The 25,873-nt window shown below is 40.3% G+C and overlaps 1 protein-coding gene across 2 annotated transcripts; it reads left to right on the top strand.

Moving 5' to 3' along the window:
- Positions 1 to 10,255: 10,255 nt before the first annotated feature.
- LOC104150182 (arrestin domain-containing protein 3) lies at positions 10,256 to 25,534 on the top strand. Of its 2 annotated transcripts, none has more exons than XR_011137588.1 (8): positions 10,256 to 10,784; positions 14,962 to 15,043; positions 17,548 to 17,695; positions 18,958 to 19,060; positions 19,449 to 19,705; positions 20,127 to 20,289; positions 21,092 to 21,284; positions 22,682 to 25,534. XR_011137588.1 is itself a non-coding variant. In XM_009684294.2 (8 exons), exons 1-8 carry the CDS (start codon positions 10,505 to 10,507, stop codon positions 22,736 to 22,738), a joined length of 1,245 nt encoding a protein of 414 aa, XP_009682589.1. In that variant the 5' UTR covers positions 10,275 to 10,504; the 3' UTR covers positions 22,739 to 25,534. The 2 variants fall into 2 exon arrangements, 1 of the variants encoding a protein (XP_009682589.1); XM_009684294.2 differs by having other exon boundaries at positions 10,275 to 10,784; positions 21,130 to 21,284.
- The last annotated feature ends 339 nt before the right edge of the window (positions 25,535 to 25,873 follow it).

Genomic DNA, 25,873 nt, shown 5'->3' on the forward strand with positions numbered 1-25,873 from the left:
ATGCACCAAGGAGATGATAATGAGGCATATTTCATTCCCATCTGTGAAGCATTTCTGCTAATAGCTCACTCTCTCATTTCCTTTTTTACTCTTTCCTAGCTCTTAAGCACTTTGGTATGACCACTTTAGCTATTAACAATGAAAGTTACTGAAAATCCATAAAATGGCTCTTCTACTACTTCACTAGACCAACCTATATTGGTACGTTCTTAGTCTGCCTTCTTCTGTCTGTATATTTCAACACAAGTTCCAGCACAAAGTCACTTAATCCTGCCACACCCACATCTTCCTCCTCTGCCATTCTGGTTTCAATGGGGGGCGAAAAGGTTTACTTACAGGGCTGGATGTATGTGTATTTCTGTACATTTTGTAAATCCTCTCTGCAGAGGTGCTCAGCTGACATCGGACACTCGCTGTCTGTGTTTTCACTTTTTAATAGCACTCACCAACAGAATTGAGAGATACATCTCTTCCACCTTGCTTAAGGGATCAGAAATAAAGAGAATAGCATGACTACATTGGCTTTTGAGTAAAATAACCATAACTGTTATTACAGAGATACACAACTTATCACTGCAATGCTTATCTCACTAATAAAGACAAGCTGGGTGTGCATATCAGATTAACTCAGAAAGCTGAAGAAAAATAGATGGTCTAAAACCAAACTTGGCTTGCCTTAGGGTATCTTGCTTTCTAAAATTACTGCCTTACTAAACATGTGAAACTAAACTAAGGAAGGGTTTGTATGCTGAAAGCTCATCTGTTCTTCTTCCAGACTGTAAGTCTGTCTAATAAAAGATATCACCTCTCCTACCATCGTTGCTTACCAAAAAGCTTAATAGGTAATATTTCTGGAAACAAAACCACAGAATAAACTTTCCAATTTCTGTATATTTTCATACACAACACTGAGAGACATGGTAGTGTTTTTTGATGAAAAGAAAGGCGAGAAGAAAAATACCTGTCATGTAAACATTTAAACATAAATTTACAAGACAGGCTTTGCTAATACTCTAGTCCAAATATGTTAAAAATCTTTCTTCTGCTTTTACTAGATGTTGGTAAAGACCCTGAAGCCTGGGTCAAAAATACAAACAAAAAAACAGGGAGTTTGTATAGCCACACCTATTAGAAGATTGTTCTGACAAACTGCTAGCAAGGGAAGATGCTGAACACAGAAAGAGAGGATGCAAAAGCAGTATTAGTGAGAGAAGGATGGAGCCCAGCTCTTAGAATCAGTATGAATTGACTACGAAGCCAAGTCCCGCTTGCTGAGGTAGCATATGGTGCAAACGTTGTTAGGAAAGTTGCACAATTTGCTTTGACTCCTGGATGTCCAGCACGGTTTGCGGGTCTCTCTACTTTGTAGCTTCATCTTTCTCTTAGGAAATGTTGAATTCACAGTGCTGCCTTTCTCGCATCCTTGCTAAAGACCTTCTAGCAAACTTTCAAAAACAAAAAAGGTGCTGAGGAACTGCAGTTATCCCACATTTTCCACTGAAAAAGTCTTTACACTTTTTTACACAAAACCCTGACGCTGAGCAAGGAATGAAGGCAAGAAATGCAGCTATGGCATGTACTCTGTTAGGAAGGTTAATAAGCAGTCTATAGAAGGATAAAATAAGGGTGAGGCAAAACATGGAGTCCAAGCTAATAACCTCTGTTGAATCAGTGTTTACTTTGTGTGGGGCCAGCTCCGGTGTCTTTGCGGCATGGTTTCAGAATAGGGAGTGCGTTGCTGAAATACTGAATGGCTCTGAATAGACTCAGATTGGTTCCGACAGACTAGCTTAATCACAGTGCCAGCCCTTTTGGCAGGACTAAGAGGCAAAGCAGAGTTGGCAGCAGCCTGCAGATGTAGTAACAATGAGGCAAGGAGGAGGAAACACCTTCGGGAGAAAAGGAAGCAACAACCCCAGGCTGAGGATTACAGGGACTTTTTACGTCAGGAATAACCTTTATTCATGGGCCCAGTTCAGTACTGCACCTGACTTTATTAATCCAGGTTTTACTTAACATGTTCACGATATGATTTTTGTTTTCCTTCTTTTTTCCTTGAACGGAGTTTGAGCCTCTCCTTTATTTGCCTGAGACACCTACATTTTAGGCTGCCCAATCAGATAAGATGCTATAGTGTATGTATGCATTTTGACAAGGCTGTCACAAATCCAGAAGTCTTCCACTACACAAATGCACTGTTGCTGTTTAACACATCCATAGTGTTTCTAATCCTAGATGGAAGCATCACGCTTACGGACGACGGGCAGCGCAGTCATTCTGAGCATCTGCCCTCGTAGGAAGCACAAGACAGACCTACTACAGGTTCCTTTTATGAGAAGCTTCACGTGCTCTGCCATCCAAGAAATCATTACGGTGTTAGATTTGGTGTGTATGTAGAGACCATCCACGTAAAGTTGTGCAGAAGATCTCTGCTTTCCAGAATGGGAAATCTCAGAGAGTACTATCATCACTATTAAAGCTGACCAACTTCAGACAGGTTTGAAAGAGTTTGCACTAACTCCTCAAACCATATTTGTAATATTTGTCTCAACATTTCAAGTGCGCACACATGCCCATACAGAATGGAAAAAGCACAACAACAGCACCCTAAATCCTCCTACCCTCGCTCCCCCCAAAGCCCACTCAGAGGCTGGGTTAATGTCAATACTAACAATCTTCTTGTCTAGAAAAGAGGTTAGGAAATTCAGTTATAGACTAATATAGCCAGCTAAGACAGTTTTTAAGCTAGTGGGAAGCAAAGGAAGCATGCCAAGGGCAAGAGCCAAAAAGCCACTCTCCCTAGCGAGGCATCACAATCAAACCCAGTGCAGAACATCACCATGTCCCTTCTAAACTATATTTAGTATTCTAGCTCTGGCCCCTGTTTCACTATCCATCATCATCTACTAAATTAGATATTTCAAGCACATGCTTTTATATTATTGACTGCAACTGTAAGCTTGTCCCTAAGTGGTGGTCTTTTCCAAGAGAGATTAATTTAAGAGTGTGTTTAACTGTTTGCTATTCTCAATTGCACAGCACTAGCAATTATTTTCTTGAACCATGATTTGGAGACATTCAGTTTAATGTGATTAATACACAGCTTGCATTCTGTTTTTAACAGTAAATAAGCCTCAAAACTCAAATTACTCCAGATTATTATTTAGCAAATCTTTACAACAAAAAGACAATACATCAGACTTAAAAATTGCAAACAAAAAGCTTCATTTTGAATAATTTTGTTACATATTTATGCATCTTCTGAAAAGAGAATGATCAGCATTTTCAGAAATACCACTCTTAATTGTGCACATTCCTTCTCATTAAAAAGAAAAAGAAAAAAAAAACAAAAAAACTATTCTGCAGGGACATAAATGTGACAAGGAGAAAAGTGCTTCTAGCTTCTGATTCCTTCAAATTTACGAATCCTTTTCACAAACTCCGTGCTTCTTTACATTATTGATGATATTCCTCTGCTTATAAAATCTAAATCTCAAGTCTATTTACTGAAATTTTCTCCTCTCTCTACCACAGCACTAACAATTCAACAGCCATTCCAGATGGACTGCATCAAAATAAAGCTCTGTAGACCTCTCTATAAATAAGACATTTGAATGCTGTTCCTCAGTGCTGCAATGCATAGTTCCACATTACCATTACGACATCTTATGTCAACGTTCCACACCGTAACATGACGGTATTTCATGGATATATTTGCATAACAGGCATAAAGAAGGGAAATTGTATTCCTCTCCCTTTTAGGAATGGATTGAGGACCAAACATAACAAAGGATAATCAGAAATGACTCTACTAAAAGAACTTTTCAAGTAGATTTTACGTTTTCCGTTCACTGCATGAAAAATAGAAAGTGCCCTGAAGTAGGCTTTTTCTTTCCAGGATTCTTCCTTTGATATGAACACCTTAACCACCAGACAGTAAGTCACATTTACTTTTATACTACCTCTAGACCATCCTTCTCTGTACAATGGAACTTCCGAAGGAGGGGTAAACACTGTCTCCACCCAAAATAAGCTAGTAAGTCAGTATAGTCTTTAATGAGCTAGGAGATGAGTCTGCACCTTCCTATTAACACTAGCTTATTGACTCATCAGTCATGAGAGCACTGCAAGCTTTTCTTGCTATGCTTTTCAAAAATTAATGACCACACTCAGAATCATTGTGCAACACACCCAATCTTGCAGATGTAGTAGATGTGTGCTGAGAACTCATACTAGATAAAGCCCCAGAAAGGGACAAAAGCAGAAGAATGCCTAATTTCTGGCTTCTGGGTGGAGTTCAGCATGAACACATTGTTCAGCCATGTGGCGGCTGGGACGGTTCTGGGCATGCACAGAAGTGCAAATCTAGGCACCCTGTAAACTTTAAAATAAAAAAGATCCCTCCAAGACTGGGCGAAAGTTCATCAAGAATTTTCAGAATATTGATTTTGGACTGTGTGACCTCAATTTGGCATATTTATACATCAACATCCTTTTACTGGATCTCACCCTGCACAGTAGTCTGTGACATAAAGGAGTATGACTCTAGGTTGTCTAAAGCCTCAAGCTAGCATCAGAAACACGTGGATCTCTCATAAATGGAGCAGCATATACTGACACCATGCAATCATTGATAATAGAATAGTTAAGTCTAAATGAATCAGTATCAATAATAATTTTCAAGTTTCCAGGGAAGATTCTGAGGAAACGCAGTCTGCATTAGCCAGCAGGCCAAGATTTTTTTTTTCCTTACTATACTTTTCTAACAATCTTTTCTCTCCTCCTTCTGAAAGAAAAAGAAACACACACACACACACAAAGATGTGTTCAACACATCTGAAGGTTGAGCTTGCCAATTTCAGGAAATGTTTTGTTAAGTGAGGTCTAATTTTTATCTCTTTATAAAAGGCTGGAATCTTGCCATCTTCCTGAGAGCTATTGACTCAAATAATAGCCAGAGTATCACCCTCCTGGTTTTCATCAGCAGAAAAGGATTTGGACCCAACTTTTTTCAACTTTATGCTCCTTCAGCTTCTACTGAACTTAGCAGACAATAAACTCAAAGCAGAGGAGAACAGTTAACTAGTAATAATCACCCTGACTGAATGTTAGTCTTTAACAAATTCAAAATGGTATATTGGAAATAAAGTTATCTTTGTCTGGACAAAAGCTATTTAATGCTTTTTTGTACTACACTGCCAGCTTTTGAGAGTGACTTATACCATACATATTTTATATATCTTTCATAATTTGGACATACATGTCACCAGTCATACGTTACCTGGATACCAAAGGCAAATTTAGTCCATTAGGTTGGTGTTTAAATTTGCCTGTGGTAAATCAGATCTCGGCCTGGACCGAAAAGGCATAGAAAACAAGAACAGTGCTTGCTTACCTTAGTAATGGTCTCCTGTGCCATCCGCAGAACAGATTGTATGAGTCCATCACGTACAGAGCCAGCTAAAGGTTATTGGAGGTTCCTGACAAATAATAACCAAGCTAAGTGTACAAAAACTGAGTCTTCTCTGTCTATTCTTAATCTAAGATGATGAAACTTAAAGATCTTTGTATTCGATTTTTTAATTCCTGTTTCAGGGTCTATAAAAACGTTAATATTTAGCCTAAGGACAGTTCCCTTGAAAAAATAAAAATATAACTCTAGAAAATTAATTACATTTAACTGAACATCTGAAAATAACTGATGAACATCTGTCTTAATATAAATGGGGAATAAGCTATGAGAAGTAATGAAAGGAAATTTAAATTAAAAGGATTTGATTTTTCTGTACTGGCAATGTAGCTTTTAATAATCAATATTTTGATTTCAATGTAAATAGTGCTTTTTCAGTGATAGTATCATGCAGCTGTTAGATTCTGAGTTGTAATTGTAAGATAAAATTTTCAAAAACAAATATATGGTTTAAAAGTTGAATACGTATCTCTTGAAACCCTCAAGAGATTTAGATTCTAAGTCACTTAACAGCTTTAGAAAATGTTGCCTATAGTCAGAATGCTTAACTTAAGGTTTTGTCTTATTTTCCTAACAGTAGGTGCGTGGATACCATTCTACATGAGTAGAAATTACACTGTGCGTAATAATCAGGTGCTGAAAATGAAAAATAGGGAAAACCTGTAATAGGAAGAAGGGAAGAGAGATGTGATTCTCAGTAAGTCAAAGCACAAGAGTGAATATTCGTGGGCCTTACAGAGCTAAACTGAGAAGGATTTGGAAAGGTATAAGCGATGAATGGCAGGTTTACAGGAGTGCATAGGCAAAAAGCTGCTAAATAACAGGGCAGGCAATTCACCAAACTTACCACAAGATGGCATGAAACATAAAAATTATCAGCAATACAGAAATAAAATGAACGGTATACTATAATGAACATAAAGAAACACAAGTTATAACAACTGAATGTATTAATGACTTTTGTCAGGGCGAGGGAAGCGCATGAACACATGTGAATACAATGCCATTATGCAAAACTGTTCTACATTTTATAACACATGCTTAACCAAATCATGAGTGCCAGCCTGTATTAGTCTGTTAAATTACATATAACCATATATAATGGCGAGGTGACATATAAGGTGCCTAGAAACAAGTTTACGTAGGACCAGGAAGACAGAAGAGAGGTAAAGAGAAGGTGGGTGGCATCTCTGGTGAGAAACCAGCCCAGACGAATCAGGACAACCTAATATGGGTGAAACAGGGTAGAAGGAAGTGTGGGTGGTGAGCTGAGAAAGGCTAAGCAGCTCACACTCAACCAAACTGAATCAGTAGCAATTTGAGACACGAGGAGAACAACTGGATGGGTGAGTGCCAAGCTGGACGGATGGCGGGCAGGATAGCAAGCAGAAGCGGACAAAAGGCAGGGACAGAAATCAAGAGATCTGTGTGTTTTTGTGGCTTATAGTTACCACACAAACCCCCAAGTTTTCAGAAATCATCAGGAAGATTTAGAGGGAGGTTTTTATTTTATTTATATCTATAAATGTATATATGTTCTATAAATGTATATATGTACATGTTTTTTCTTTTGTATGTGTGTGCGCATGTGTGTGTGCACGCGCATGAGAGAGACTGATAAACAACTTGTTTCATTTTTCTTGATTTCTGAGCTATTTGGTGAATTCAAAGCTTCTTTTCTGAACTCATCGGGTCTAAATATATGTTCACCTGAGATGAGATTCTTACCGTAGTCAAATCAATCCCAAATCTAAGACTTCAAGATAACACACCAAATATTGTTAGATTTATAGCAAAACTTCGTGAATTGGGAATTTGTAATTGTGCCCACTACAACCACCTGGTTGTGATACAGGAAATGCTGTTTCCTATCCATTCTCCTTACCCAAAGGGCACAGAAGTGAGAGGCTGCAGGAAGGAGGTTCATGCTTTTTAGGGAAGAGGTAAGAGGGAATAAAGGAAAAAAAAAAAAATAGAGGAAAGTTTCCTGAGTAGGACACTAGGAGAAGGAGGGTCATTATTTCAAAGAACAGTAGATCTTGGCTCAGATGCTTTGACTGCATACAGATCAGTTACTATGGAATTGATTTATAATTTTTTCCACTAAGCTTTAACAGGAATTTAGAACTAGCCTTGAAAACTGAGTCACTTTCATGTAAACTAGCACATCTGATCACTCATTTTTTAATTAACTCAGAACAACAGCATAGCAATATATGGAAATTAAAGAGCTTCAAAGACTGAGGAATTTTGCTTTGCATGGATATCCAAAGGTCCCAGTAATTTCAATGGACTCACTTCTCTGTGTTTAGAAAAACTTCCAAGAAGTCTGAACTATTCCAGTATTCATAGAAATTGCAATGAATTGCACCTGTCTCACCATTGCAATGAAACTTAGATTATCAGTATTCTCAGCATGCCCAATATGTCTGAGAAGGAGGGTTACTCTCCACTGCATTTTTCTCCAGATAATAATCCAGGAACTGGAAAGAGCTGTCTGCTCTCCAGTATGACATATGATCAGGACTTCAACTGTCTGCAAGTTGGTCAAATCTAACATACAAGAACTTCGCCCACAAGCTCAAAAGTAGCAGGATCTTCCCAACAGCCTACTCATACGAAAGGCTTCGAACGTATCCCATGTCATGACAGCAGCTATGTTATTCTTGCATATCCAGAAATGGCTTGGCAAAAGACAGCCATCCTACTGGTCGGGACAAGTTAGGGCTACGCTGTCTGTAGATCATATCCAGGAAGAGGGGCCTGCATCAACTTAACAAAACATTTTATCTTCTCCAACAAGCATGGAATGTGCACATCTAGTAAGTATACAACATATGCCATCTATATGAGAAAATAAATGAGAAAACATCATATGCCATATTTCAATTGTGTAAGAAATTCCTCTTCATTATCAACAAGTACACAAAAAAACATCCATATGAATATCCACTTGAGTCTTTAACCTTCACAGATCTTAACTGGTCTGCAGAAGGTAACTGCTGTGCCCTTCAAATCTTTGCAGATCCACACTGACAGAGGTACAAGGTGACAATGAACGGAGAACCTGAAGGACAGCAGTCAGGACTTTCCTGCCTAAACTCCATGGAGGGAGGCATAGAAGTAGCGTCCCGTTTAGCTGTTAGTTTTCATACGTCCTATAGCAAATCCAAAGACACAAAGCGGTGGGATGGTGGGATCTGTGACTGTGGAAGAAAAGATTATCTTCTACTTCGCAGAAAAGAAGGAAAAATTTGCAAATGAACGGTTGTATGACGCCATCTGCATCTAAAGATGTGAGAACAAAAGGAACACTATTACCAGAAAAAGAGTGAAATACCTCTACTTCTTCTGCAATTTGTCTAAGTAAGTATGGATATTTACCACAAGATGGTGCAAAAACATAAGAAGTCCTAACGTACCAGAAGGACACTGCTGAACATTTTCTGTTTAAAAAAAAAAAAAAGTATGAGAATCTCCACCAGGTGTCAGCCCAGGGAAAATATGAATGACTTTTTTACTTAAGAAAACAAGTAAATACAGGCAAACTGCTTCAAAGCATAACTGTTGGTCTGAACTTTAACTACATACTTCACTGACCTAGAAAGAATACAACTCTCAACACACACTAGTTTGTTAAATATTAACCATCTACATTATATGTCTTGTTGAAAACCTTATGTCACTAGCAAAGAAGGTAAAAAATAAAAACGCCGCATTTAATAATTTAATCTAGAACACTTACCCAAGAAACGGCACCACAGCTTTAAAAAAAAAAAAAAACAGCAACGGCAAAGCAAACAAACCAAACCCCAAACTAAGCTTCAGTAAATTATATTACAATTTTATTCAAACAATTATATTCAAAATTATTAACATAGGAAACTTCACGTTGAAAGAAATTTAAATGCTTGCTTTTGCATAAAGCCTCACTTTTGGAAACAAGATTATTAAAGACATTCCCTGATGCCAAGCCGATTTTTTTTAAGTCATTTAGAAAATGGATGAGCTGCATCTTTTGAGTCTGTGCAGCGAATCCAAGGATTCACTTAAAATTATAAACCACTGTTTGAAAGACACTCAGAACAGACTCTCCTTCATCCTTGGGGCAACTTCTGCCCTCACCCCTCAGCGAGGGCGCCGGCTAATACCGGCGGCCGGGGGGCGGGGGTTACAGGCGGGCCGGCGGCGGCCCCGCTGCCTGCCTGCAACCCGCTCAGGACCGGCCGCCTCACCAACAAAAGCCTTGGGCGACATCTGTGGCCCGGAGAAAAGCCGACTGCCTTCTCCAGGCTGCCTCTGACAGAACCGTTGCTATTTTTACTGTTAACCAGGCAACCCGCGGCTGCGGGGGCGAGCCGCGCCGGCCGCTGCCGGGCCGAGGGGGCAGCGCTCGCCACCCGCCCACCCCCCCCGCGCCGCGGCTTCCGCCCCGCTCCCCGCTCCTCCCGAGGCTCCTTCCGAGGCCCCTCCGGGCCGGCCAGGCCCTGCTCAGCAGCGGGACGAGCCACTGAAGCCCTCCCGAGGAGGAGCCCGCACCTCCCCCGCCGCCGGTGTTTCCCTCCCGGCTCTTCAACGCCCATCTCAGCACCGTACTGCAGGGCCCTGTCTCGGCCAGCAAGCTCGCCAGCTAGCGGCGCAGCACAACAGCGACCGCGCACGGCAGCGAGGGGCCGCACATCGCCAGAACCCGCGACTGCAGCCGTCGGAGAAGTGGCGCATGCGCGGCGGGGTTGTTTTTCACAAAGCTGCTCTTAAAGCGAGCTGCCAGCGCACAGGCAGCCGTCTTTGTAGGGAGACCACAGTGCCGGGTAGCCGCGCCGCGCCGCCGCCAGCAGCAGCCGCCGCGGCAGCAGCGAGGGCTGGGGCTTTCCAAGCAACCCCAATGACGGGCTAGTAGGGGAGACGCCGATCCTGCCGGCAAGCTCTTTGCACGGCAGAGACGTTGATCAGTGTAAAGTGAAGATCGCATTTTATATGAGATCTTGACTTTTTTTTTCTTACAATATATTTTTATACACTTTGTTATAAAACATGGTGCTGGGGAAGGTGAAGAGTTTGACAATAAGCTTTGACTGTCTCAATGACAGCAATGTCCCCGTCTATTCTAGCGGGGACACAGTCTCAGGAAGGGTCAATTTAGAAGTTACTGGGGAAATTAGAGTAAAATCTCTTAAAATTCATGCAAGAGGACATGCAAAAGTACGTTGGACTGAATCTAGAAATGCTGGATCCAACACTGCCTATACACAGAATTACACTGAAGAAGTAGAATATTTCAACCATAAGGACATCCTAATTGGGCACGAAAGAGGTAAGATTTTTTACTTACTAGTTCATTATATGCAGACATTTTTCTGGAAAAGGACGCATCTTTGCTTTGTCTTGCTTTATTGCTTTTTAATATGTAGCCCCTAAGATCCAATATTTCTGAAGATGAGGAAACGCAGAGTACCTTCTTGAGATTTCTGTTCCATTATATGGACGTTTACTTAATGTTAAAACTGTACTGAGATGCATCTGCAAAGTGCCTGCAAACAGGACTTTCTTAAACTACCTGCCCTTTAACGGAGCTTTTTCATAAGGATTTGCAGTTTATTAATACTGTATCTTTGGAATGTAATATTATTTTGTCACAGCGATAATGGCAAAACATTTTTTTGTGGGGAAAATAAATATCAAAACCAGAGATGCAGTACATGACTTTCCTGGAGACAGCCTATCAAATTGTGAAATATAATTAAAACATAAAACTAGACTTTTTGACACACTAGATACAGGTCTGCTTTTCAGACTGATAAGTGATGATTTTTAAAGATGGATCATTGCTGGCAGATAGAAGAGTCCCCGTGGCTTATTTTGACATATGCTATCACCACCCCACGTGTAATTTCTCCCTCTTCCTTTGCTCTAAACTACTAGTAAATTCGTAAATTACTTCCGATTTCTCTTATTAAACCTCTGTGTGGGAGACCGAGAGGTAAAGATCTGCCGAAAAGGCCAAATAAGAGTCCGCAGTTGTATAATCGGAGCATCGTTTCTAAGTTAGGGAGTTCTGGAACCTGCATTCAATGGAAACCCGGTCTGCCCAGCCCCGATAGAAACGTAAAGTGCTCTGCAAATTCCCTTATTTTGGGTATGGAAAAGGGGGTAACACATTGTGAGGGGGGGTGCGGATCTTCGGTTTGTTAATGTGTTGTTCGCATGGTTACATTGTGAAAGTATAGGGGACTCTAAGCTTGTTTTTCTGAAGTTTCCACCCTTTGTTAGAAGCGGTTCAATCCTGTTTGGGACCAGTCCTGGGGAGAGGGAGGGGGTGCTCCTTCTCCTCTCCGCAGATTGGTTACGCGCGTCAGGTGGTGGCGATGACTTAATTCCTAGCACAAGAAAATAATGTTAAAACTGGTTATGTAATTTTCCTTTTTTTTTTTTAATATGCAGCATATTTACTGCAGAGATCGGTGCATGAATAGGATATTCTCCCTTCTTTTCTTAGGAAGAAATGCAATTTTTAAGGAAGTTTGACTATAGTTTGCATTGGACCTCTTGAAAGACATTTTTTTAAATGAATAGTAATGTAGGAATGAGTTTTTTAATTATGTTATCGTGGCGCAAGCCAGTATAGGTCACTAACGAGGTGGCCTGTAGCTGAAATGTTCTTTATGCTGCTGCCTGGGAGATAATTCACCCATGCGAAACTTCATTCACCTCCAGTCTGCAGCTGACAGAAACGTGCAAGCATGCATGAGCCTTCATGGCAGGGTGCATGCTTACAAGTAGGAGGGAAACCCCCTGCTTCCAACTGGCTGCTTAGGCAGCAGCAATGACTTTGCATGTGGAGTGTAGATCCAAGTGCTGACCCTGCTGGTAGGGGCTCCCTTTTGGCTGGAAAGGGAACAAAAGACTAAGGAAGAGGCAGATCTGACGCCCTCGGATACCAGGAGGGACACAGGGCTCGCACCCGGTCGGTGTGAGGAAACTTGGGCGGTTGGCGCGGGGAACGCCTACTGCTGTGCCCCCACGGCCGGGCAGCGACTGCCAGCGCCCGCCGCGCGGAGCCGACTTTCAATGACTTAGCGCGACGCCTCAACCTAGCTTGGCACTGGAGGCCACGCCCCATGCCCTCCCCGCGTCATTGGCTTGCTGAGGTTTGTTAGCCTGTTGCTAAGGCGATGCCCGCCGCTGATTGGCGGCCGCTGGGGCGCCGGGGGGAGGGGGGAAGCAGAAAGCGGCTGAGGGAGCAGGTTCCCCGGCCCGCACGCCCGCGGGGGCGGCCCCCGGCCAGCGCCGTCCGGGACCGGGGGGAGGGGGACGCTTCGCTTCCCTTCCCTTCCACCCCCCTGCCCCCCCCCCCGGTCCCCGGGGAGTTACCTCAGTTTGGGGGGGGGGGCGCGCTAGTCGGGCACTGAGGAGTACCAGTTTATCTCGCTGGGAGACCGGGGGAAGGGTCTTCCGCTCACCAGTTGTTGCTGTCTCATGCGCGTCCCCCCGGCTAGGGATCCGGTCGCGGCCTCGGTGGGACCTCCCCGCCGGCAGTGCTGAAGCCGGGACGCCGCACTGCAAGGGGCCGGGGGAGGGGGCGGGGGACGAGCGCCGTCACCCTGGCCCTGCTGGCGGGGAAGGGGGCCTGCCTGGCCGCTCAGGGCTTGGCGGCTCGCAGGGCCCACGGGATACTGGGCACGGCGCCTCTCTTCTCTCGGGAAAGCCCCTCTCGGGACGGGCGGCAGCAGCAGCAACGCCCCCGCCGCCGAGGTCGGCCGGGCGGGAGCGGCCGCCGGGACACGGCGCTCTGCGGCCAGTCACGTCCCTCACTGCGCCGCCGCCCCTCCTCCCCCCCCCCCCCCGGTCCCCTGCCCGCGCGCGCCAGGCTGTCACCGTCCGCAACTGCCTCTCAGTAACGGTCATCGCGCGCTGCCGCGAGGGACGCGGAGGCCGCGCGGGTGCCGCCTCGCACGTAGCGCCGGGCGAGCCGGGTCGGGTCGGGCCGGGTCGGGCCGGCGGCGCGGCCCTGTGGTGCGAGCAGACCGGAAGGCGAGGAGCGGGCGGCGCCTCTGCCTCCCTCCTCCCCCCGACCGCCAGGCTAGGCTGCGAGCGGAGTTGCTGAGCAAATGCGGCGGGGTGTAATGTATACTGTATGTATATGAGCGGCTGGCTGGCTGGCTGGGGATCTGCTCGCGCCGGTTTAGGCCGGTCCTCTCCTGCTCCAGCCTAGCCCGTGATTGACAGCTCAGCACTTGTTTACCACAGTTCTGCTGCTGCCGCTCAGGCTCAATGGGACTGCTGAGCTGGCAGAAAGAAAGGGAAGGAAGGAAAGGAAGAAGGGAAGAAAAAACTTCTGGGCGAGGGAAAGATTATTTCTTTTAATAAATAAGCTCTCAGCTATTTAAAAAGGCGCATTGTCGTGCGCTTTGAGCATATCTTCGAGATTCTTACTTTGTGACACTACACACTGAAGATGCATTTCTGTAAATGGCATTCTAGTGTTTTTTAGGTTACTTGCCATAGGCTTGTTTCAGCATTTCTGGCGCACTAAAGAAATTGGAGCATCAGCATTTTTGTAGGACAGTGAGAACTACAAATTTTGAAATGCGCCTGTGATCCTCCGTGATGTTTCAGATTTTAAGCAATTGTTTTTTGCATAGTCTCACTGTATGTATTATTCCAATCCTTTTGTACATGAGATACTCAAATTATTTTCTCACAAGTAACTTTATATCTTGATGAAGTCAGCATTTCTATAGTGTTATGGTAATTATATTAGAAAAAGCCACAAATTTGTTGGAGCATACAGGGAATTGTGACTATAAACAAAGGTCAGTTTTCCTGTTGGCATAAGGAAAGCTTTGGGTCTTAGTTATACAAGCAAGATCCAGCTAAACTTTGAGGGTTTTTTTATAGATTAGCTCTAAACAACTTTAATTGGACAGCATGCCATCTCCTATGCTCCTGAATGTCTGGTACTTTCTCGGTGGTGAATGTCCACCTTCCTCCCCCCTGTTGGTGATTAATTTCTGGACACTGTTGCTAGGCAGAAGATAAAAGGAAACTCAATTACTAAATTTATCTTACAGAGCAAACTTCATACTCGGATCACTTAATGTTATTAGAGAGCTCTTCCCCTCCACCCCCAAGTTTTGAACTAGAAATCATGTTGGAAAACATGATTTCCATTACAGATCTTTCAGACAGAGCTTGAAATGGCAGCAGTTACAACTGTGCCAGTATTCAGCAGCAAATAATACATAAAATAAATAAGCTCTGCTTTTATGTAAGATGGATCTGGCTATGTTAACTACCTGTAAAAGTTTTGTAGCCTTACATCTAACAGTTAATACAAATGGATTGGAGATGCTTGTTTGTGGGACACCATGTTCTTAAGCATTGTAATGAGTGTATAAATCCCCTTTATTCTGAAAAATAAACCTATATAATATATTATGCTGTGTAAAATATTTACAGGTGGAATAGCATATTGGGTTTTTCCCTCCTAGATGATGACAATTCTGAAGAAGGCCTTCACACTATTCATTCAGGAAGGCATGAATATGCATTCAGCTTTGAGCTTCCACAGACGTAAGTACCCACAAGCACTACTCAGGTTGTGTGAGAGAACGCTAAGATACATACCTGCCTAAGAAAAATTCTCATTGTGGGTGGAGGGGAAACCTTTTCAATGGTTGTAGGAATTGTGCTCAGACATGCAACAGAAGAGATAATCTCATTAAACTGAAGAGGTTGCTTCTATGCTGGTAAACAGTTGGTTTTTGTTTTTTCACAAAACAGGAGCTCTTTGCTGCCCCATTGGTTACTCTCTTTTGACTAAGGTCTGTTGATTCATTGTATCTTGCAATATTTTACTCCTCCCCAAGGACTGAACTGACAAATATTTGAGTCCTGCAGAGTGGCTGAGATACCTTCTAACTGACCCAAGATTTTACTGGAGCCACGCAGACCAGAAGAACTAGTGATAAGATCACAGCTTAATTGTTTGGGCGCAGTGTGCAACAAATGTGGCAAGTTTAACAGCATTGGAACAAAAGAGGAGATTGTCCTATTTTAAATAGGATGTATGTACTCAGGCTGGCCTTTATGTAAAAAGCCAGGCTGGAAATAAGCAGATGGTTGGGTAGATGAAGCAAGGACTGTTTCCATACTTAATCCTGTTCTCCTCAGAAAGAAAGAAGAAGCAAGAGTGATAGCAGAAGTGTTAAGATCCCTCCCCCCCCCCCGCCAATGCACGCACTTGTGTGTGTGCACGCACGCACACGCACATCTGTGTCCAATGTTGCAAAGAGAAGATTTATACATAGAGGAGCTACCAACATGGAAATCGGCTGAAACATGAAAACTTAATAAAAAAGGAACAGAAAGAATCTGGAAATGGATGGAAAAAAGGGAGGAAGAGGAGCCCTTTACTGTAACAGGCAAGCTTTGAAGTCAGTAAGCTGAAAATCCTGGCAGAAAGTTATATCAAAATAGGCTAATACCTAATATTAAAACTAATAAACCATCTCTTTATTAGAGGTGCTGGCTTTAGCAGAATCTGCAGATTATGTCTTTTACAGGTCAGTTTCAAAGTGAACAGTACAGGGTTTTACAGAAGATATTACTGTAACACTTAGAGCGCTATGTATATGGAGATTTGTAGGTGTCAATTGAACACTGAGATGAAAATCTCAACTATAAGAAGCAATAAGGAAAGAGAATACTGATCTTCCCTTAGGTGTGAAGGGACACTTAAATATGAAAACAAACAGTATACACGGAGTATTTAGTTTGAGATGAAATAGATGACCAGTAAAACACCACAAGCATTGGTCAAAAAAAAATAAAGCTCTATTCAAGTGATTGGAAGGAATACTGTGAAACTAGTGTCTCATAATACTGAGAAAATGAAGGCTGGTAGTAAACACCTGAAGGCCTGATGAACAATAGTTTTGACACGGTCTACTTACCATTTTGTATCCAGACTATTTCCAAAATTCATTTAAAAGAAAAACTGTAAAGCAGCCCGGGGGGGGGGGGGGGGGGGAAGGCATGCTGTATTGATTTTGCCCTAAAGGATAATGGGGCAGGATGAAACATTGAAGACTGATTAGACAATCCTTTCATTTCGACTATTTACAAAAAAAGTTTCAGATCTACAGATAGAGATGTCATACATCAAAGAATCATTTTAGTAAAGTCCAAGCACAGCCAGTATTAGCTATAGAAGACAGGGAAATTTTGCAAATATCATGCTTAATTTATATGTTATGATGCATTCAGAAACATAGTACAACATAATTTCTTCTCTTATACTAAAGAAAAAAGTTATGGCAAAAAAAGTACTGTTGAGATAAGTGGAGTGTAAAGATGTTATGCATGTCCTTCGTTTTACCTTGTTGCAGGAATGCTGAAAGGTTGGAGCCCCTTTCCATGTCTTTTTTCCTCCAGCTCCCAAGAAGGACTTCCTTTGTATTTCAGAGTTGAGAGCAAAATAACTTCCTTTTTAATTAATATTTTAAGATGGCTTCATCAGGGTAGAGGGAAATGAAAAGATACTCAAAATAGCCTCTCTCTATTCAGAGCTCTAAATTGAGATGTTTAACTACCCTGCTTAAGGCAAAACGAACTTAGTTACAGCTAAAGTAAACTAGACACTGAGATACCTGCCAAATAAACAATTATTTACAAAATACAATATCTCAAACAATAATTGAATGCTGCTAATGCTAACTTGGAGTTGGTAGTTTTAAACACGTTTAAAGGGCGTGCAGCATTCTAGACTTGAAAGTGACCTCTTAAGTTTAAAGGGAATGTGTACTCTTCTGGCATTCTCTAGCACAATTCTTTCATTGATTCTTAAAATTTCTACAAAACTACTGTTGGATGAATTGGAGATGATTTTTTTTCTCCCAACTTTAATCTTGAATTTTTAGAGATACGGAAACTTTGCAAATAAGTTACATTTAATTAAATATTTTGATGTATTGAAAATACAACTCAACATAGTACATCCTAATCTGATCAATTGTATCATTATTAGAAAGGGAGATAAAGACTTTACTCAATTTTGACCTTTGTGTCCTGCACAGACCACTTGCTACCTCATTCGAAGGCAGACATGGCAGTGTGCGCTATTGGGTGAAAGCCGAATTGCATAGGCCTTGGCTTCTACCAGTAAAATTAAAGAAGGAATTTACAGTCTTTGAACATATAGATATCAACACTCCTTCATTACTGGTAAGAATTGACAGAATTACTCATTCTTTGTTTCTGGCATACAAATAATGAAGTACAATAACCAAAACAACATCAACATCTAATTTTATCTAATATTTATTTGCTAGTTTAACTACAGCTGATCTTTTAAGCATTATATCAATTTAGCAACTCTTTAACTGCTGGTATTTTTAAAGCTAAATTATCCTGTACAGAGTTGCTTAATGTTTAACAAACATAAGATGTAAATGTGTTTGTCAATTTAAATTTATAATTAATTATAAAATCTCACTCAGGAGGAGAATTTTTATGAACTGTTCCTCTTTGATTTTAAATAAGGAATAACTTGTGGAAGGAACAGTGCAACTCAAAAATATTTCAGTGAGAGACTGCTAACTTAAAAATGCAAAGTAAAAAAAAAAAAAAAAGAAATGTACTGCAGTGCATAATTGATAATTTCCATATGGATAACTTTCTACTGATGGGGAGAAATTATCTCAATTCTGTATAAACTTTATGAAATTTCATTTTATTAAAATCAATTTAATATCACAGCTGCTTTCAATGAGGATTTTATTTCAGTCTGGCCTAAAATCCCTTTCTTTTCCCTTTGTCAAATTCTAATCTATGAGGGGAAAAAAAAAACTTTAAAACAAAGTCCATTGAAATAGGTTTCTTGTGTGTATGGGTGAAAAATCAGACTTGCAAAGGGACCTTGGCCTTGCACAAACTCCATTAAAATCAAAGGACTCCCATTTGACTTTAATGGGCTTTGGATCAAGCCCTTAATCCTCATCTCATGTGAAATAACAAAGTCTGTTTAATATAGATGAGACTAAGTGAGGAAATAGTAGGAGTCAAGATTACAGTAGGTTGGGTTAGTTACTTTGTTTCTGAAATGTAGTGTAATGGAAAGTGGAAAGATGTTCTAATTTACTGATAATTCAATGAAAAGTTCTGCCAACAGTATGTTAGGATGTGTAGGCTATAAAGCATTTTATTTTAAGTATTAAAAACTGTTTGAAGTATGATTATAGTATGGAGGATCCAATGGGTAGGAGAAAAAGCAATGTTAATGCACAAGTGGAATTAGGACAAACTCTTTATCTGCATAATGCCACTTAAATTGCTTGAGATTTTTTTTTTTCTTATGAAGAGAACTAGTTTTGTTTCTAAAAATATATAATTACATTATGAAAATGATTATTTTTGTGTTTATTAAAATAGCTGACAAGTTTCACTGAACTCTTGATTTAATGGGCGATTTTATTCTTTCTTTGCAGTCACCCCAAGCAGGCACAAAAGAAAAGACGCTCTGTTGTTGGTTTTGTACCTCAGGCCCAATATCCTTAAGTGCCAAAATTGAAAGGAAGGGCTACACCCCAGGTACGTAACAGAAGTAATTATAGGAAATGTTTTTCCTTCCCTTTTAAAACTACAGTTTGTACTTACAGGTTTTATATAAATGAAATATTATGGCTATTTTTACCATTTTGATTCACATTCAGCAATCGCTTCAGAATACTGTAAAGTAAAACAGACAGCACTAGTTCCGTCTCCAGATTGCTGAAAGACTTCTGCTTCTGTTAGACTTGAACATTTTTGATTTAGATGAGTTAATGGTGATCTTGCTCTCATCAGCATCAGTGAATGTTTTTCCAGGTAGAGCAGTGATAGAAAGGTCTAGTGCATTTTAACAGTATATAAGAATATGACAGTTTGCTTAAGCAGCCTTTTAAATGCAAAGAGAATTTGAAATTCTGTTTTGTTTCAGGTGAATCAATTCAGATCTTTGCTGAGATTGAAAACTGCTCTTCCCGTATGGTGGTGCCAAAGGCAGCCATTTACCAAACGCAGGCATTCTATGCCAAAGGGAAAATGAAGGAAGTCAAACAGCTTGTTGCCAACCTGCGTGGGGAGTCCCTGTCTTCTGGCAAAACAGAAACCTGGAATGGCAAAGTGTTGAAAATTCCACCTGTTTCCCCTTCGATCCTTGACTGTAGTATAATCCGTGTGGAGTATTCACTAATGGTATGTTGGATGGTCTGTTTCATTCTCAAGCATGAGTAATCTCCCTCATTCCATAGAAATTCCTAACAAACAAAAGTGTTTTTTGCTAATTAGTGACAAAAGAAATACATGTCCTAGTATTAGTGTCCTGAGAGGAGATCTGTAAGTGAATTTGGTTCAAATCATGTAAGTTCTCAAAATAACTGCATGTTAGCCAAGCAAACATGTCATGAGTAGACCGCATTTCTGTGCGAGGCCTCACGTTAAGAATCTCAAGCTTCCACTAACTCTGGAAGCTTATAACTCCATAGAAGCATAGGCCCTAAAAGAGACAATTAGAAACAAGTTCCTCATAGAAATTTCCATTGGAAAAAACATCAGTCTAATAATTATAAGCTGCTAACACAAACCCATGTTTCCTTCTGTTTTTATCTTTCTTCAGGTGTATGTTGATATTCCAGGAGCCATGGATTTATTCCTTAACTTACCACTGGTCATTGGTACCATTCCTCTACACCCGTTTGGTAGCAGAACATCAAGTGTGAGCAGCCAGTGTAGCATGAACATGAATTGGCTTGGTCTGACGCTGCCTGAAAGACCAGAAGGTAACTTGACGATACAAATCCCAAGCAGTTTGCTATTCTGTTTAGATTTTTGTTTGTTTTATTCATTGCTGTCTTGCTAACAGAACCACATTCTGTCCTGTCATGATAAAGCCCACAGAAAGTCCTTTGTGGGTGTTCCCTTACCACCCGTTTGTTTTATGTAGAGGAACAGAGTTTCCTCCCTCATTGCCTTTCTCTCTGCCTAGGAAAGGCAAGGAAATCCAACTGCCTTGAAACTTGGCATAAGTGAAGGCACAGAATGCTGTTGTATCTGTGTAGAATTTCATTACTTTCACCTCCAGTATCCCAGTTGCATCCTAGCTTATAAGGCATTACAGTCCGTAATATTAGCAGTTTCTGGGGTCTCCCACCAGCCTTTGTAGCCAAGGCTTTCTGAAAAGATAGTATAATTCTTTTCTATGGAATATCTCCCCCCAAAGGAGGGAACTATAACTCCTTCCCTCTGCTTTCACATATCTAATGAACATATAATTTTTTTTAAGTACAAATCCTAGACTCTGCAGTCCTCTGGATTCCAGAAATTTCAATGTCCTGTCATTGCTCTCTGTACAGGAAAGGCAGCATCCTTGGTATACTTAATTTAAGGGGATAATTAAGCCACAATACACAGTGGTCAGTTGGTTTCTGAACAGAAGCTTAATCTTAGGAAGAAAATGAAATTGCCTAGCTCACTTCTGTGTTCAACAATTAAAGTCACTAAACTGTTTTACCTACCTGCAGGTGCCTTTTACAATGATTAAAGTTTAATATTTATCATGTTATATATTTTGACATGCATAAGAACTTGTTGTTCGAACTGCGTGTACCTTTTCCCTTCAGCACCTCCTAGCTATGCAGAAGTGGTCACAGAGGAACAGAGACAGTCCAGCCTTGCACCCATAGCTGCTTGTGATGATTTTGAGAGAGCGCTTCAAGGACCATTATTTGCATACATCCAGGAGTTTCGTTTTCTGCCTCCACCCCTCTATTCAGAAGTAGGTACATCGGATGGCATATGATGATTAATTTATTGTTTGTCTGAATTCTCTCTTGTGGAATACATTTAGGAAGATACTTCTCCTAAAATTAGGAGAAACTGCTAAAAGTGAGGAACAGGAAACAAGCTGCCTTCCCCACCCCCCACCCCTGACACACACCCTTTAGCAAGATGCAGATGAATGAATCATCAAGAGTTTTTTCCATGTCTTTCATAGCATGGGTTACACTCACTTATTTTTTTACATGACCTCTGCCTTATATCTGAAAGGTGCTCTGTCAAGTGCCTTTGCAGGCCTAGAAGTCAATTTTTCTTGGCAGCACTGCTTAGAAACTTCCAGAAAGCATTAAAGTGTTGTGGTTTTTTTGTTTGTTATTCCCCCTCCTTTTCTCTCCATAAAACATAAACATACTCTTTTAGATAAGACAAACACTTTTCAATAAAGCAGTGGTATAGAACAAAAGAGAAATACTGTGCCCTTTGGCTAAATTTTGTCTGAATTCTCCCACTTTAAGCAAACAGTATCATGTGGTGTAATTTCCCCTTCCTCCTTGAAATACTAATGCTACAATGTGGACAGAGAGAGGGGAATTCTTTGTGTACTAGAATCCCTTAGGGCTCTGCTATAGCTTAACTCTGAAGTACAGCTCTTTGGTTCTTTTCATTTTAGGTGCTCTAAGTATTTAATTAAATTGTTATTAGTTTAAAAAATGCTTCCTTCTAAATTTTAAACAACTTCAACAACAACAAAAAAATACATAAAGTTAATTGATACAATGTTGCCTAAAAGATGGGCTGCACACTTAAAACTTGTCTTACCATCCAGTCTGTGAGACCTAAGCTAGCAGGTTATTCCTCTTCTTCCTTTGAGGAAAGGAAGAGGAGAAAGGTCTAGGAACACATGAGCTTTTGAAACCTCGTAGGATATTGATGACTAACTATTTTAAGAGTAGAATTATATTTTACTGATAGTTTTCTGCCCTTTTTTTTTTTTTTCAGGCAAAACTTCTCAATTTCTCAAATCAATTAAATGTTTCTTAGATGACACTTTTTAGTGATACATGTGTCATCTTGTAGACATCAGATAAGTCAAAAGCCTTGTGGAAGTAAAGCAAATTTTCTTTTATGCTTGGTATTAGTTCTTTGTGCTTATTCTTAAGTTATTGTAAATCTGTGTTTAAAATTTTCCATTTAATTTACTTAACATGCTTCTGTTAATTTTATCCAAAGCTTTGTTTCAGTGACCAGAGGTTTATCAATTACTTCAATAACCTTTGAATCAGGAATACCATATATCATTGTAATTTGCTTAAACACGTGGATTCTGATTTATCTCTAGCAGTTGATTCTAAAATATCTCTTCTTTTTTTCTTCCCCCTCCTGCCTTTTGGTTAGATTGATCCAAACCCAGATCAGCCCACAGATGACAGACCATCTTGCCCCTCTCGTTGAAGGAGTCCATAATAAGCTGACTTGATATGGGTTTTGAATCGTATCTGCCGTGTTGAAGTTCAAGGCATCATAGTGGAGACACACTTTCAAAGGAAGTGGTATTGCTCTTGCCTGTATGGTGAACAAATGAAAACAACCTGTGATCATGCTTAGAAGCCTACAGCAACATCATAGGACTGCTCCACATGCTTGAAGACCTGAGCTTTCCCCTCCCCCCCCTTAAATACTGGCACATACTAGGAGCAGCCTTACTAGCCTACAGTCTTGTGTGTCAAAACACTCACCACGTAAGAGAGGGATGGCTTCCTATTATGATTTAAAAATTTGCACATGCTCATTGCTTACGTTGTGCGGTTCAGTGTCACTACAGCTTTTTCTCATTTATGCCTGACTGTTGTTACCCCCTCTTACTTGTTCGTGGTCCGCACAACAAGGAGCAAAAGAAAGCTTTGACAAAAAAACAACAGCAACAGACTTTGACAAATGCACTGACTTTTTTTTTTTTTTTTTAATTTAATGTAGCCTGGACTTTACCTGCATATGCACATGCTCAGAATTGTCCTAATAGGCTGATCATGTATCACCTCTTCAGCTTGGATCCTATTGTGGATTTATTTACAAACATCAAATGCCTTCAAGCCAATCCTTCTTGCTGTATGTTTTGCAGCCTACTGTAGTAGATAAGCAACAGATATGTGGGGGTGGGGGTAGAGGGGAGATAACAGAAAGAAACTAATAAGAGACTCTGTCAGGATTGTATACCTTCTTGATTTCTTTTAAGAATTTGTTGCCTTTCTACTATTATCGCAAAGCAACATTTTGTTACAGACTGCCTAAAAATCACTTAATCTCAGGTGAACTCATCACTTGCCAAACTGTTGGAATGCTATTTGTTTTGTTATGTTGCACTGTTGAGTTACTTTTTTTTTGTTTTGTGTTTATGTTCTGTTTTTGTTCTTTACTTGAGAGGGGGATCTGGAATAGGGACATACACAAAAGTTACAAAACCCACCTTTGTTCCCTTCTTAACTTCCTCCATCACGAAAAAGAGATGGTCAAGTTGTGAAGCTTTAAAAAAAGAAAAAAAAAAAGGCACAAGTGAAAGCAGCACCAGCAGCCACTGGCAAAGAGTCAAAAGAATTTTAAAAGGAAGTAGTCATATACTGCCCAGGACTCATGGGCAGAGAGATTTCTCAACTAGTAGGGATGGGAAGGGAAAGTAAATTTATTTTTTTACATAGTTACCTAATCACCAAAAAGTCTATACCTTTATATAAGGAGTCTCTAGTAGAAAGTATATTTCAGACTACAAGAAGAGCTTGGACTATAGTAAAAGATAGCTCAGTTTGTGCACTTTGTATTATCTTCAGGGTTTATGATACTGTAAAAATACTAAGACTAGAAGTATAATGAAACTGGGCTAGAATATCAGTGTTACCAGCTGTACTCAAGTATTAGTTAACTGAGAATTACTTTGATGATTGCATCTCCTGTGGTACTCTCAAAAGCTTTAAAACAAAAATCCCAACAACTTCAAACATACATTCAAACAAAACACAAGAAATAGTTCTCAGCCGCTGAGTGCAACACAAGAAATAGTTCTCAGCGGCTGAGTGCATGACAAAGACGGAGGTGAAGAAAGAGAAATGGTGTGATGGAGCCATTAGATCTGGTAATACAAATACCAGCACTTAACATGCTAGAACCCTGTGAAAGTCAACTGTTCTTTTCGGGAATCATGTAACACAGACTACTGACAAAGGGACACGCTTCTGGTGTTGACGACTTAAAGTGAGATCTAATCCATCATGTATCTCCGTGTGCAATAAAACAGCTCAGAAGGGAGGGGGAGAGGGAAAGCTGGTGTTTCTGCATGGTGCTTATTTTTACAAAAATTGCCTTGTTTTTAAGGCTTCATAAAATGACAAAATAGGCTTTTCCATAAGTGGCCTTTATGAGAACATGAAAGATATTTCATGTTTCAAAAATGATGACAGGGTGAAAAAAAGTATAAATAAGAGTCGCGTTTTAAGTGATTCAGTTAAAAGGTTTCGGCTTTGATAAGCAAGAATACTGGATAATAAGGAAATGGGGTGATGTCTTACATTATTAGGCCATTTTGTGAATGTCCCTTCCCTTTACCCTCTCTAACCAGACAAAAAATTTTAAGCTGATGGGATCGTTGGCATAAAAGGGCATTTGGTGGTTTTACTTTTTTTTTCTTTCTTTTTTGTTGTTTTAACAGACTAGGGAACAATTGCTGATATACATAGCATTAAACTACTTATCACAGCATAATGGAGAATTACATGTGAAGCAGGATTGACCAATATTGTAGTAATTGGCATTGCATCACAGCCTTTGAGATCAGAGTGAAAAATCTAAAATTTTACCAAATAAAGACTTTCCATTTAAACTATTTTGCTAGTTGGTTAGAGGCATTACGCTTCTTCCACAAATATTGGTCAATTCTCAACATTGTAAGACATGAGGTTCACAGTTGTAGCCCAGTATTTGATATAGAATCCTGATCTGAATTAGGGAAAAAATAAGTAAAATCCAAACATTAGAAAACAAAGTGCAATATTAAATGTTTGCTTTATAGATTATATTCTATGGCTGTTTGTACTTCTTTTCTCTTTTTTTTTTTGTTTTTAGTTTTGGTGCTGAATATGTCCTTGTAGACTCTGTTTCAAGAAAACAATATGTGGAAAACAATTTAATTTTTCCTATTGCTCTTCCTTGTGGAAAATAAACTCTTTTTTAAAAAAATGCTTTTAAATGCTTTCAGTGTAAGCCATAGAATTTCTGCGACTCAAATCTTTTATTTACTACATGTCTAGGTATTAAATATTGGTTCTAAGGATAAAATTACTATAGGAATACATATACTAAGTATGCGTCAAACTGCATCGACAGGAACTATTTCTGGAACTATAAGACTGATGAAGCACAACAGCTAAGTTTCATCACCCTCAGTTCCTTTTTCTAAATATCAGTGACCTCTCAGGGTTAGGTCCCAGAAGGGAAACTACAGTACAATTTCCTATATTGCAAAATGCCAATAATTTATAGGATATGAATACCTTCCCAGGACACTTAAGTTTATATTATCACTGAAATTGTAGTGACCAG

This window comes from Struthio camelus, chromosome W (assembly GCF_040807025.1).
Source record: "Struthio camelus isolate bStrCam1 chromosome W, bStrCam1.hap1, whole genome shotgun sequence".
Lineage (NCBI taxonomy): Eukaryota > Metazoa > Chordata > Aves > Struthioniformes > Struthionidae > Struthio > Struthio camelus.